Source organism: Microcebus murinus, chromosome 1 (genome assembly GCF_040939455.1).
Source record: "Microcebus murinus isolate Inina chromosome 1, M.murinus_Inina_mat1.0, whole genome shotgun sequence".
Taxonomy (NCBI): domain Eukaryota; kingdom Metazoa; phylum Chordata; class Mammalia; order Primates; family Cheirogaleidae; genus Microcebus; species Microcebus murinus.
This window is the reverse complement of record NC_134104.1, coordinates 101,037,825-101,052,064: the sequence shown is the minus strand read 5'-3', so window position 1 is coordinate 101,052,064 and position 14,240 is coordinate 101,037,825. Positions and strand designations below refer to the sequence as shown.

Genomic DNA, 14,240 nt, shown 5'->3' with positions numbered 1-14,240 from the left:
TTTCCAAATAAAGTCTGACTCAAGTATAATTTGTGCAAAATAAACTCCCAGCCATGACTGTACATGTCTACAGAGAAAAGCTGTAAAAGCAAATAAAACTGGAAAAGTCTGCTGCTGCTTGTTCAGAGTTTTGTCTTCTCCTGGCCCTCACCTGCATTAGCAGGCACCAAAAAGGAGAATTTTTAAAATTCCCTTTGTTAGCTCAAATTTTCTTTGAATTTTTACTGTAGGGGAGGAAAACTTCCTCTAGAGAGTGTGCTTCTCAAAGGGAGACGGATTAGCATTTAGGGCAAGACAATTCTTCACTGTGCCAGGCTGTGACACATATAATGAGATGTTTAGTGTCCTTGGCCCCACCCAGTGAAGTGAATAAAGATGCCTTCAGGGATGCAGCATGGATGGTAACCAAATACACCTTGGCATTGTCTCCCCCAGGGATGGGAGGTCACTCCCAGTGAAATGTGAACCCAGAACATAAATACATATGTAAGAAAATAAAATGACATTTCTTACATATGAGTTCGTGGACAGAGCTTGGCATTCATTAACTCCTGGAAAGAATGCAGGATTAGGAGTAGGGCTGTCATGAAGAAATGCACAACAAACCTAAGTGAGCACCAATGATAACATGCACATTGTAGACTTATATGTGTATTAAGACAATTTTTCCTATTAATGAAAATATCTTGAGAGACAGGCACATTTTCCTAATTTGAGCAAAGTTGCCATATAGACTAAAGACAGCACTACAGGGATTTTGAAGACCTTGAGATCTATGGTCTTATTAGAGAAGTCACTTACTCCCTATGTACCATTTTCATATCTTTCAAAAGGTAGAAAGCAAATCTGTTAAAGAACTGATAAGACAGCTGACTAGGAAGAAGATAAACACTTTTATTTTTTTTTAATTTGAAAAAAAGAAAGATTGTGAGGTCAGAACAGAGGCCCCAAACTATGTTAGTTCATGAGCCGTTAGTGCCTCAGTAATTTTTTTAACTGTGCCCCCTATGTCTAAAGAAATACCAAATGAGTCTATTATGTGGTAAGATCCAAGCACCTTAAGTATTTCTGTTCTAAAAACTCAGTAACTTCTTAAACAGTAATGCACATAAGGCCAAGTGTGGTTGCTTATGTCTGTAATCCTAGCACTCTAGATGTCCAAAGTGGTAGGATCACTTGAAGAAAGGCTTTTGAGACCAGCCTGAGCAGGAGTGAGACCCTGTCTGTACAAAAAATAGGAAACATTAGCTGGGCATGGTCACGCATGCCCGTTGTCTCAGCTACTCAGGAGGCTGAGGCAGGAGGATAGTGGGAGCCCAGGAGTTTGAGGTTGCTGTGAGCTATGATGATGCCACTGCACTCTAACCAGGACAACAGAGCTAGACTCTGTCTCAAAAAACAAACAAACAAAAGTAATGCACATAAATTGAAAGAAAAAATTTTTTATATTATTCTTAAATAATCACACTAACAGATACGTGCCAGTCTAGCACAGCATAACTTTTTAAACTTTGGAGACAGATTGAAAGCTGCTACCAGCATTTCTTGTTCCACATTGAATTTCAAGAGTTATTTCCTTTTCATTACAGCAACTTTTAAAAAAACCTAGTTTTCCAATGATATGACATCATCTAAAGCAATGTTGCAGTCTAATATTTAAATACATAAACTACCTTGAGCTAATATGTTGTGCAATGTCCAACAGATCTTAAGTTTCTCTGTTTCCCTCAAAATTTGTTCCATGACCCCTTGTGAGTTTACTGTGGCATCTCATTCTCAGAGCACCTCTGTGCACTATTTCAGACAAAGGGATTAGGACAATGAAACCCTAGACACATTGAAATTAACTATGGTAAAGGCATTTAGAATGGCCTAATACACATGGCTCTGGGAAGCTGTAATGAAGTTAAAAGTCTGTCATTCAAGAGCCTCTTTATTTCTTCTTAGGCACTTGAGATAATGTCTTCAGAAACATTTTGAAAATTCTGAGGAATTCTGACAACAGTATTTGCAGAATTAGCTGGTGAAAGAGCTTTCCCTTAGTATGTAAGCTTCAGGAGGCCATGGAGTTTTATATCCTCAATGCCTAGAATAGTTTCTCTATATAAATGGTCCTTAATAAATATTTAATAAATTAATGAATAAAAGAGAAATGGACTCATTTACATTTTTGACTCTGTGTTTTTCACAGAATTGCAGAGTTGGCTTGGGTTTCATGTTTTTCTCTGGATACCTTTGGGAAAAGGTTAGTGTCCTTCCAAATGCAACCTAAGCTATAGTGTGGTTAGAGAATATATATGTAAAAGTTCCTACCACATAGGTGTGCTCAGTAAGTAGTTCGTTTGATCTTTTTTTTATAGGGAGCTGAAGTATGATGGTGGTGAGAAAATAGGCTTTCGAGTAGGACAAATCTGGGTTTGAACTGAGTTTTTAAAATTATATTATTAAATTATTATTAAATTAATATTAATTTAATAATAAATTAATTAATACTAATAATATTAGTTATTATATTATTAAATTATCAAATCATCATATTATTTTATTGTTATTAAATTATCATTAAATTAATAATTTAAGAATATTAATATCAACATTATTAATATCAATTATTAGATTATTATTATTTAATTACATTATTAAATTATAGTTTATTTAATTATAATATTTCTTAATCATAAAATTTCTTAATTATAAAATTATAAATTATAATTATAAATTATATAATTATAATTATAATTACATTATAATTTGTATTATATTATATTATCAACATTAATATTATATAATCAATAATTAATTAATAATATTAATAATTAATAATTAATATTATATTATTACTATTATATAATATACTATAATTATATTATTATAATTATAAAATATAAAATTATAAAATTTCTTAAAATTTCTTTTCTTTAAGAAATTTTAAGAAATTATAAAATTATAAAATTTTATATAATTATAATATTATAATTATATATTTATATATTATATATTTATATAATTATAATTTTTATATAATCATATAATTTTATATAAAATTTTTAATTATAAAATTATTACATTACTAAATTATATTATTTTACTAATTATTATTAGATTATTATTAAATTAATAACAATCTAATAATATTAATATTATTAATATTAATTATTAATATTAATAATTGTTGGATTGTTGTTGAATTATTATTATTTAATTATATTATTGAATTATAGTTTATTTAATTATAAAATTTCTGTGCATCTCGGTTCTTTTAATGTGTAATGCAGGAAGAAACATCTTATTATGTTGCTGTAAGGGTTAAATAAAGCATTAGTGCAATGCTTGAAATATAGGAAGTATTAAAGAAAACTATTATCCTAATAGATAATTTTCACTTTACTTGGCTCATCGCATTCCTCTCTCTGACAGTGAGTTTCAAGGCATATAAATAGAACTGTACATATGTGCATCAGGCACATGCTACCATAGGACCTTTGCACTGGCCTAGAATGCTCTTTCATTACATGTCCACTTCTTTCCTCTGAATCTTTGCTCAAATTCACCTTCTCAGTGAGGCCAAAGTGGAACTTCCTATTTATAATTGTACACCTTCATACTCCTAACCATGATCAGTCTTTTTCCCTAACACTTATCATCTTTTAATATACTATTTTCTATGTTGTATATTTCAGACTGCCCTTACAAGAACACACACTCCAGGAGGGCAGAGATTTTTGTCCGTTTTGTTCACTGATGCCTAAGGATGTAGATCAGTGCCCAACACAGGATAGGCACTCAACAAATATTTGTGAAATTGAATTGACTTGATTTATATTTCCACTGAATTTCAGACTTTGTAGTTTGGATCTGTTCAGTTTGTCAGTATGAATTTAAAAAATGATTATCTACTTTTATCTCCATCTTTTAAGTATGACCCATCGCCCACATCCCGTGCAACCAGTGCTCACTGGGGAGCGCTCCAGGCACCCAGCCTGGTTCAAATACTAGCTGTGCAAACCTTGGCAGTTTACTTAGCCTCTCTGTGTCTCAGTTGCATCACCTATACATGGTAGGAAAAGCCTGCTCTACTCCATAAAACTGTTGTGCGGATGCAATAAGGTAATATGCATGAAGTGCCCACAACAGTGCCCAGCACACATCCAATAAATATTAGCTATTATATTATGATTATATTTACAGCTAAGTCCAGGACCCTATCCCCTCAGTTCTGTTGTGTATCTTTATTGCTCCCTTACTGGGGTATGCATTCTTTCCTGACCCACCTCTTCTTTCATTTCCCTCCTCTTATCGAACAGTTCTGAAACTGATGTCAAGGTCTTTTCAGCTCCAACTTTCCTCTTTCCTTCACTAACATTTTTTTTTCTTTTGCATTTTCCATTTGACATTAGGCCCAAACTGCTTTCAGAAGCTCCAAGTAACTCCCTGACTAACCTGTGCCTGGACTAAAGCTTTCATGTTTTAACAATGTGATACTAAGAAAAATTCCCATGGAAACAAGAAAGAAAACTTTCTCACAAGTTTCTTTATTTGGCCTTAATCCAGAACCATATTACCTTTTATTACATAACTTACTCCATTTCATTCTAAGTTTTAGTTTGTTTTGTTTCGTTTTTAAAGTGTGGTCCCCTTAACACCTGTGCTTATACTAATTTTAAAAAGAAAATAATTTCAGGTCTTGTAAAACAATTTAGGTTGCCTTGAAATTGATTTAGAAATTCCCTAATATGTATATGCTTTCTGAGCTTCACTCTGAGGCCAGGGGAAAAGAAAATATCCTATTCCCTGAGTAGGTTGTGCCATTTTATCTTGGGCTGTTAAGTCTGCCCTACCTCATGTCACCAGTCTCAGGGAAATGAAGCTGCCAGAGAACTTGGCTAAAGGTGGGGGTAAAAGGTCCAAAGGATTAAATTTCTGGCTCCCAAAATAACCCCTGAGTACTCCTGCCACCTCCAAATCAGGCACTGCACGCTTTTCATAGTGGCAGAGTGCCACCTCTCCGGCCCAATATCAGGGGCCCTGATGAGCTATGGATACCCCTCTATCTCCACAGGACAGCCCCCTAGAGAGGCTGGAGGACCCACTGAATTAACTGTGGGCATGCAAGATGCATTTTCTCTTTTATACCCTCAAAATTGTTATTCTTTAATCTCCTCTCTTCTGTCTTCTCCACTCATCTCTGGGCTACTGGAAACACAATAGTGTTTTCCAAAATTCAGTAATTTGAGTGCCACGTTCATGATATTCCCCCTGGCCCCATCATATCCAAATCCCACCTGTACTATTTCTTTGTTAGCTCACTTTTTCACTTGAAAATTTTGAAGTGGAGCTATTAATGTATAGTACTGCTTCAAGTTTAAAACCAGTTTCTTTGCCATACATAAAAGGCTCTCTTATAAATATAATGAAAACAAAAATACACAATAATGGAATTTTAGTCGGATATGGCTTCTTGTTGCAGGCCTTTTGCCTAAATCCTGCTGTTAAGGAATGTTGGAGAGCTGTTAAAAGACTTATCAGCATCAAAGTAAGATTTGATCTTTGAAATATAGATATAGAAAGAGGACTAAAAAGAAAGCCTTTTCATTTACTTTGCATTTCCCCCTTTGGGAAATATTACTTTGAATTTTAGACTCACAAAGGTAAATAAATTTGTTGAATAGGCTTCCTCCCATTTCTTTCAAGAACTGAGTATAGAATTTGCTAACTGTACTCAAAAACTTTTTGCACATTTTTTCTCATCATTTGTTCACAACTTTTGACCAACTACCAGAGAATGTTTTGGATACAGGACTAATTTCTGTGGATCACAGAGTGTGACCAATGAATGGGACTTGGGATGTCATCTGGTCCAAATCTTGACCCATCTCATCTCCATTTTCCCTGATAGGTTTGGGGCCTAGGAAGATTTGCCCAAGGTCACAAAGAGAGTGGTCTAATATTTTGGTTCCTGGATCCCGGAGAACAAGCTATCCCCTTCCTTAGGAGGCTTGGTGAAAAGTTGCCTGGCTGGCAGATGGCCAAACTTCTCGCCTCCACCGTGTTGATCGCGGTCGCCATGGCAGCGGCTTATTATTCTCCGCCTCTTCTTGGTGACGTCAGGGGAACCGTGTCCAATGGGAAAGCAGCCCGGCGTCACACACCGCCTTTCCTGGCCCACACCGCCTTTCCTGGCCCGCACCGCCTTAGCGGCCGCCAGAGGAGCGTCGCCTGCGCGGCTGAGGTAGGCTCGGCTGGCGGCCGCGGCGAGTTACATCGTTTTCCTATCTGTCCGCGTTTGCCGCCGCCCAGGACGGAAACAGAATGTTCAGGATGCTGAGCAGCAACTTTGAGGATGATCCTTTCTTCTCGTGAGTGTCGAGGGCCAGGGGTCCGCGGTCGCGCGGGAATTCAGTAGTCTTGAGGGGGAGCCATGTGAAGGGACAAGAGCGACTTTTAGAGGGCGAGAGGGAATTCAGGGTGACTACAGGGACCGGCTTGCGGGAGAGAAGAACCTGGGGGCTTGGGAGGGAAAAGAGGGAGGTGGAGGGAAGAGGATGTGGGGGCCTCCCTCAGACACACGCGGGGTGCCGGTTGCTCTCAACGTGGCCCAGCTTCGGGTGCCCTCCCCCAGCGCTGCGAGGGCTTTGCAGGTGATGATAACTGCCATCTCAGTGGAAGTTCTAGTGAGAATTATGTTCAAGGGACCCTTTCCACACCAGCTTAAATTCTAAATCGGGGCGGGAATATTTTATATGATGACGATTCCGTGAAAAAGGAAACATTTTTTAAAACAGCGTTTTTCGTGCCCCTTGAGAGCGTAACAAAGGGAGTTGCGCGCTCTCCTCAGAGCGGTTAGAAGTTGCCAAGTGCACTGTTTGTTTTCCTTGCTCTCTTTGTTACAAGGCTAGCCTTGTTTGTGAAGTGACTCCTTTTTCTGTCAAAAGTAGAAATAGGGCAGGGAAGCAGACGTGGGTGCATTTAACACCTCAGGTAAACAAGTGCCATTACCCTGTGAAAGGTTCCCAGTAAAATAATGTGATACCCTAGGAAGAAGGCATTCAGTAATTAGTTCCACTCTGATCTAGTTTTCTGGGGGTTTTGGATTTAAATTCTTCCTTTGGCCATTATATAAATGTAATAACATACTCTAGTCGGATCCCTAAGACAGGAGGATATCTTTTTGTCCAAGGGTCTTGCCAGTTAGAATTTTGACTTGGTGTCTAGTTTATTTGATCCCTGTGTGACTGGAGACATTTTCAAAAAGGTTTTAAAATATTTACAGTTTGTTTCATGGATATTTTTATGTTTTTAAAGAAAAATGGTATATTGGCTTAAATGTGTCAGTACCAATTTAAAACAAAATAACATTAAAGTGATAATTGAAAAGATAAGCAGTAGAAAATGAAATGATTACTATAGAAAAAATAAAATGATTAACTTTTTTCTAAAGGTTATTCATTATATAATTAAGGAGTATGTGGACTCAGGAAAACTTATGCCATTTTAGTTAACTTGTTGATGTCATTTTAAGAAATTTAAAATATTGTATTTTTATGATTTTCTCTTTTAAAAGCCTCTGAGAGATATATCCATAGATGTCGTTGAGCTGTTTTAAGTGGTTCTTATGTAAATGTGATGTCAGTACAATGAGTATCACAATAAGATTGTGATAGACAATTTTAGAGTTATATTATATCCTTGATTATACCAAAAGGAGCGATGGCCTTAACTAAACCATGAATGTGTAATTAGTATCGTCTTTAAAATGTCTAGCAGAAGTGTAATTTAAACTCTTGGGTGACTCTTTCTGAGCAAGGCAATGAACCCAAGAGTCGGGGTCAGAAATAGTAACAGACCACAAATAGTAGGCATACATCAAAGAACACTCTTCCTCTGTGCTCAGGATGGAAAGGACCGTCAGTTACCTATCAATCAGCCTTTCAGTCATCACTATCTGTAGCCTTCTTAACTGCAGGCAGCCATGTCATAAAAAATTAAGGTAAAGTTATTGCAGTGAACTTCATAAACTGATTCATGCTTATAATTTCTCCACAATTATGTTTAAACACACTTTTTGGGTGAGGGAGAAAGAGAATGTGAGTTTATATTTATTTCAGGTAACTTGTTATTTGACCCACTGCTTTTACCACCACCTTCAAACAAAATGGATATCCATTTCTTCAGTGAAACATAAGGAATTCATAAAGGTGACAAACTCCTTATTAAATCATCCACTGACCTTAGGAACACAGAAGGGAAGTGGAACACATAGCTCATGCCCACCATCTTTTATATAAATATGGTCCTTGTTGATAACATTGTGTCTGGTCATTGGGTTAGTTTAACATACAAAGTAGTCAATAAATATTGTTTAATGATGATCTTGTATCTTTTATTCCATGTTTTGTCAATCTGATGTTTTTGATTGCTGAAAATAATTGTCATTTGCATCTAACAAATGCAAAATTGTTGACATTGGCATTTTCTAGTTAGAACATTACCATTTTAAAAATAATCCATTAGTTCACAGTCAAGGTTAGTCAATATAAGCAAACTATACTGATTTACTAATTATTCAGAAGTAGACAGACAAAAATATATATACTTCTTGGATCTAAAATTAGAATTACTAAATAGTGTGAGACTGATAAAATACTGTAGTTAAACTGTTTAATAGTTAAAGATTTGAGTCAAAAATAATTAAAAGCAGTAGTTTTGAATTCAAATATGTTCAGTCTCAATATTACCTTCTAATAACAATGCATCTTAAATTTTTCATCATAAAATTAAAGGGAAAGGTTAAAAGTGATATTTTAAAATTTGGTGTTTCATTTACATACTGGGCATTTTTTAATGTTGGTATCTTATGTCTCAGCACAGAAATTATCTCAGTGCAAATTTGCCTTACGGTATATTCTGATACACTTTCTTAAATAATACTTGTAACTTGAATTGAAAACAACTTGCCTGGCATGTAGTTTTCTCTCAAGAATACTACTTTTCCCTCACATTTGTATTTGCTCAAGAATAGGTATTAATACATGGTTAAGTACATAAGTGTAAACAGGAAGATCAATTTGATGTTAAAATGGTTTTGGTATATATCCTATACCCTAAAGAACATTGGTTATTTAGTATAAAAGATTATATATATTTAGTATGATCCAGAATTTTCTATTTGGAACAGAAACAGGAGCTTTGAATCTTCTGAGCTACAGACGTATATTTCTGATTAGGCAAATCTCCAAAGAATAATTATTAAATATGTTACTGCTTATCAGCTATTAGAAATTATAGGCTCAGAAGCAGACTGGCAAATCTTTCAGCCTTATTTTTAATCATAAATTATTGTTATCTTTTCTTTAAACCACCCAACTCTTCACATAAGCATCATATGTTTGATGACCAGTCTTTGGTTAAAATATCCCTGCATGTATTCACAGGATGCTACTTCTTCCATCTCTTTACTCTCAGCAAGAGCTAAAACTTAAGTATTTATAATCTCTATTTTTAAAAATTGTCAGAAATATTTGTTTACTTGGTACTTTAGAGGTAGTTGGATTTATTAAAGGATACTTCTTTAACCTATCCACAGACTGAGTTGAAAGTGAATGTATTCCATGTACAAGACATGCAGTGACTATTTTCTTGATTGAGAACATTCTCATAGCAGGAAATAAAATAAAATCACCTTATTACATAAGCTTTTGTAAACAGTGTTCAAGGTTTCTCACATATTTGTTTCAGACATACAGTCTGAGGTAATCTTCACCAAAATGTCATAGCTTGGTTCTAATTAGTATTCTGCTACATAAACCTCTCATTCTATTTTCAAGGTCCCACTTTATGTTTTATCTTAGGGCCCAGAATAGCAATTGACTTTTAGCACCTACTGTGATTGTTCTCAGAAATATTTAAGTATAGAAATTTCTTATAAGTGAATTTTGCAGATTTCAGCATTGTATTTGATAGAATGAGGCACTATAAGCCTTGACCTGAATTTCTGAGGTACATTATTCATTTGGAGCATTCTTTGGTTCATTATACCTTAAAGAGATACAAGTAGATCTACCTTTTGATCCAGCAATCTCACCACTGGGCATCTACGCAAAAGAACAAAAGGCATTCTATAAAAAAGACATCTACACTTGAATGTTTATAGCACCACAATTCACAATTGCAAAGATGTGGAAACAACCGAAGTGCCCATCAATACATGAGTGGATTAATAAAATGTGGTATATGTATACCATGGAGTTATAAGAAACATTGGTGATATAGCATGTCTTGTGTTATCCTGGATAGAGCTGGAACCCATTCTTCTAAGTGAAGTATCCCAAAAATGGAAAAATAAGCACCACATGTAATCACCATCAAACTGGTTTTAACTGATGAACACCTAAGTGCACATACAGAAATAGCATTGCTTGGTTGTTGGGCAGATGGGAGGGGAGAGAAGGGAATGGGTATATACATACATAATGAGTGTGATGAACACTGTCTCGGGGATGGACACGATTGAAGCTCTGACTTGGTGGGGGCACAGGCAAGGGCAATGTCTGTAACCTAAACATTTGTATCCCCATGATATGCTGAAATTTAAAAAAATAGGGAAAAAAAGAATTAATGGGAAAATGACTTTATGGTTTTTAAATATTGTATATATAATATCCTTACGTTTGTTTCTTAATATGTTAAAGTCTGTTTTGGGTTGGAAAGGATAAAATATATCTCAATAAACCTAATGCTCTGGTGTCTTAATTTTACTATATTTTACAAGTGAATTTAGTACAACATAATTATTCTCCTGTTAATACCCAACTTCCAACTAAAGAGACTCTTACTTCTGAGAAACCAGTTTCTAATTTGGTTGAAAATGGTCTAATTTCTGGATACCTGTTGAAATTTTTCATTCTGTTGCTCTAAGAGCATCCTTAACCTGCACACATGAAGGAACATTTTCCTTTTATGACTTAGTTTGCATGAGGATTTTCAGTGACTAGGAGGGAAGAGGAAGTGGTGTCAGAGTAGTGTTTCTGGGTGGATAATCATAAGATAAGGGAGTTATGGCAAGAGAGCAAATGGCAAAGTAAAAGTACTGACTTATGTTATAATTTTTTAGAATTATACACCTGCCTTGTAGTTATCAATCATCTACACCAGCAGTGGTCCTAAGACAGAGATTGTTGGACTTTAATATGTTGGTCAGGTATGCAGACAACCTGCTATGTATTTAAGTCATTTATAGCTATATTTCGTTTTTGACTTAACAGTTTCTTTTTAAAAAATTTATATTGCACAAGCATGAACAGGTCTGTAGAACAGTCTGGAAACACTTTCATGTACAACCTCCCTTTTAGATCTTATTTAGAGAATTGTCATCTTTTCTGTTTTTATTTTAATAGTTTGAAAATAAAAAGAAAAAAGAAATACCAAGTGTACCTGGGAAATAGCACTGCTTTCTGAGTACAAGACTAGCTTATGATTGCTGGAACTCTTGAGACTTAGATCTTTATTTTTAGTAAAATTCCACTGTTGAGATGTTATGTTTCTCAACCGCAAAGAACTAATCTAATTTTGTTAACCATAGTAGTTAAAAAAAAAGAAAGAAAAAAAGTCCTTTAGATAAGTCTAAAACACTCTACCTTTAGACTATTTATGGTAGAATCAACTTAATCATTTGAAATATTTTACTCAACAAATTTCTACATTCATTTTTCATAAATTTCAAATTATATTCAAGTTTAATTGAATAAGGCCTCAGAGGGACAGTGTTTTTGAAGCATAGTTTCTGCCTTAGTATATTTTAAAAACAAATAATTAATAATACCTGCAAAATATCAATTTATTTAAACAAAACTTACAAGCATCTTACTGTGAATGTCAAAATTTGACAAGCTAATGTACTTTGGGGTTTTCACAGAGTAAGATAAATTGGCTTAGTTTATTTTATAGAATTTTTGTGAAAATTGCCAAGAGATAAGTTTTATTACCCTTGTGAAACAAACCAAAAAATCCCAGATTTATACAGCCTAGACTGAAAGTTTACATTGATTTAAAATTGCAGAACTTTTTTCCATATTTACATGTGCATATAAGACTTTATAAAATGGGAGCTGGGCGTGGTGGCTCACACCTGTAATCCCAGCTACTGCGGAGGCTGAGACAGGAGACTCACTTGAGTCCAAACGTTTGAGGCTGCAGTGAGCTATGGTCACACCACTGAACTCCAGCCTGAGTGACAGACTGAGACCTCATCTCTTTAAAAAAAAAGTATGCGCGCGCGCGCGCGCGTGTGTGTGTGTGTATGTATGACTTTATAAAATTAAAAAAGTTTTTCAAAAACTGGTAATATCTAACATCTGACAATGTCTTATTATATAAAGTTTCTTTACATTTTCAGAAGTGTATTTTTGGAATATGCAATACATGCTTATGGTAAAAACTCCAAAGGTACAGAGAGTACATGGTTAAAAGACTCTCTCCTCATAATAATGTGAATATGCTAACACTATTGAACTATATACTTAGAAATGGTTAAGATATAAAAAGGAAACAAATGATTCCCTGCCACTTCTGGCCTTCACGTATCTAGTTACCCTCCCAGAATATAACCACTATGACCAGTCTGCTGCATGGCTTCTGTATTAGTCAGAATTCTGACTGATTATTATTAATATGAGGAATTGGCTTGCATGATTTTGGAGTCTGAGAAGTACTATGATCTGCCATCTGCAGGCCGGAAACAGGAAAGCTGGTGCTATAATTCAGTCCAAGACCAGAGAACCAGGGGAACTGTTTGTATAAATCCCAGTCCAAAGACAGGAGAAAACTGGTACTCCAACTCTGTAGTAAGGCTGAAGGAGTGAACTTCTCTCTTCCTTTTGCCTTTTGTTCTATTAATATTTAGGGCTGAAATGGATGATGCCCTCCCACATTATGAAGGGAAATCTGCCTTGCTGAGTCCACCAATTCCTATTCTAGTTTCATCTGGAAGCACTTTCACAGACATAGGCAGAGATAATGTTTAGCCCAGTATCTAGGTGTACCCATGACCCAGACAAGTTAACACATAAAATTAACCATCACAGCCTCCCAGGGATACAGTCTATATACCTTCCAATCCAGCAGAGAAGACAAACAATATTTTTGTATATTATTTTATATCTAGTAGTTTTTGCTTTATAAAGGGGGCTAACAAAAATAGCAGTATTAATATTTTAATTATTTTAAACTTGAATCGAAAAAACGCTCCCCTTTAACTTCCAACAGTGGTCACATATGACTCCCCTAAAAGCCTTTATAGGAAAACATGAGGAAAAATAGCAGAGTACTTGAAAAATGGTAATCCAGTATTGCAATAGTCAATACTGTTAAGAAGTACTGGAATAGGATTAAAGCTGACAAAATGATAGGAATGTACTTTCCCACCTGTGTTGGTTTAGTTGCAGAAAACAAAATTTACTGTAGCATATTTAAGAAGGAAGGAATTTATTATAGGAAATTAAGTAACTTAGGGAATGATCGTGATGGCTGAATTGAACTTTGTAAGTTGAACTTTGGAATATCTGCATTAGGGTTACTTGAAATGCTTACTAGAATACTCATTACTGGGGCCATGCTCAAAATATACTCAGTAAAAATTCTCAGTGTATGTCTTAAGAATCTGTTATTTTAGTAAGTGCCTCCAGTGATTTTTGAGCATGTTCAAGTTAAATAGTCCTTGGAGGACAGGAAATAGAATACTGGAAAAACAATCAATGCAGTGCTTTTCAATGTTTAATGTCATTCACATTTAGGAGATAATTTGCTCATGAACCCTGAGGTACAGTACAGAGAGACTGATGGAGCTGGAGTTAATCAGCTCCAGGATCTTTGGCATCCCCAAGGCTGAGAGTATTAACTTTCTGAGACACCAGCAACATATCTCTGATACTGAAAAGCTCTGTAAAGGGTATGAAGGAAAAGAAACTATCAAACAAGAATTAAGGAGAAGTTTATTAATCAAAGTTCATAACAGTGCATTGCCATCGGAAGTTAAAGATGTTTCATGCTGCTGAAATTTAAGGAGGAAGAGAAATGACCTTTGGGTTTCAGTAGTTGGAAGGTCAATGTAATCCTTGCAGTTTTAATGCACAGGTGAAGGGAAGGAAAAAGGCATCTTCACATCTCTCTGACTCTTCACCTCCTTCCAGATTGAAAGGTTCTTGGATTAAATCGAGTTGACCTGCAAAATCCAGGCTGATCGCCTT

At 35.3% G+C, this 14,240-nt stretch overlaps 1 protein-coding gene across 4 annotated transcripts in view; it reads left to right on the top strand.

Annotated features, from left to right (window-relative positions):
* Nucleotides 1-6,125: 6,125 nt before the first annotated feature.
* The window catches only part of MLF1 (myeloid leukemia factor 1), a 35,156-nt gene continuing 27,041 nt past the window's right edge, over nucleotides 6,126-14,240 (top strand). For 2 of the 4 annotated variants that reach the window (XR_012919776.1, XM_012739764.3), the window contains exon 1: nucleotides 6,126-6,356. Coding sequence is in view for 3 of the 4 variants with exons in the window: in XM_012739764.3 (XP_012595218.1) it covers nucleotides 6,310-6,356 (47 nt within the window). In the remaining variant the exon portion in view is untranslated. The remainder of the gene's footprint in view (nucleotides 6,357-14,240) is intronic. The other 2 variants (XM_012739765.3, XM_012739768.3) reach the window with 2 other exon arrangements.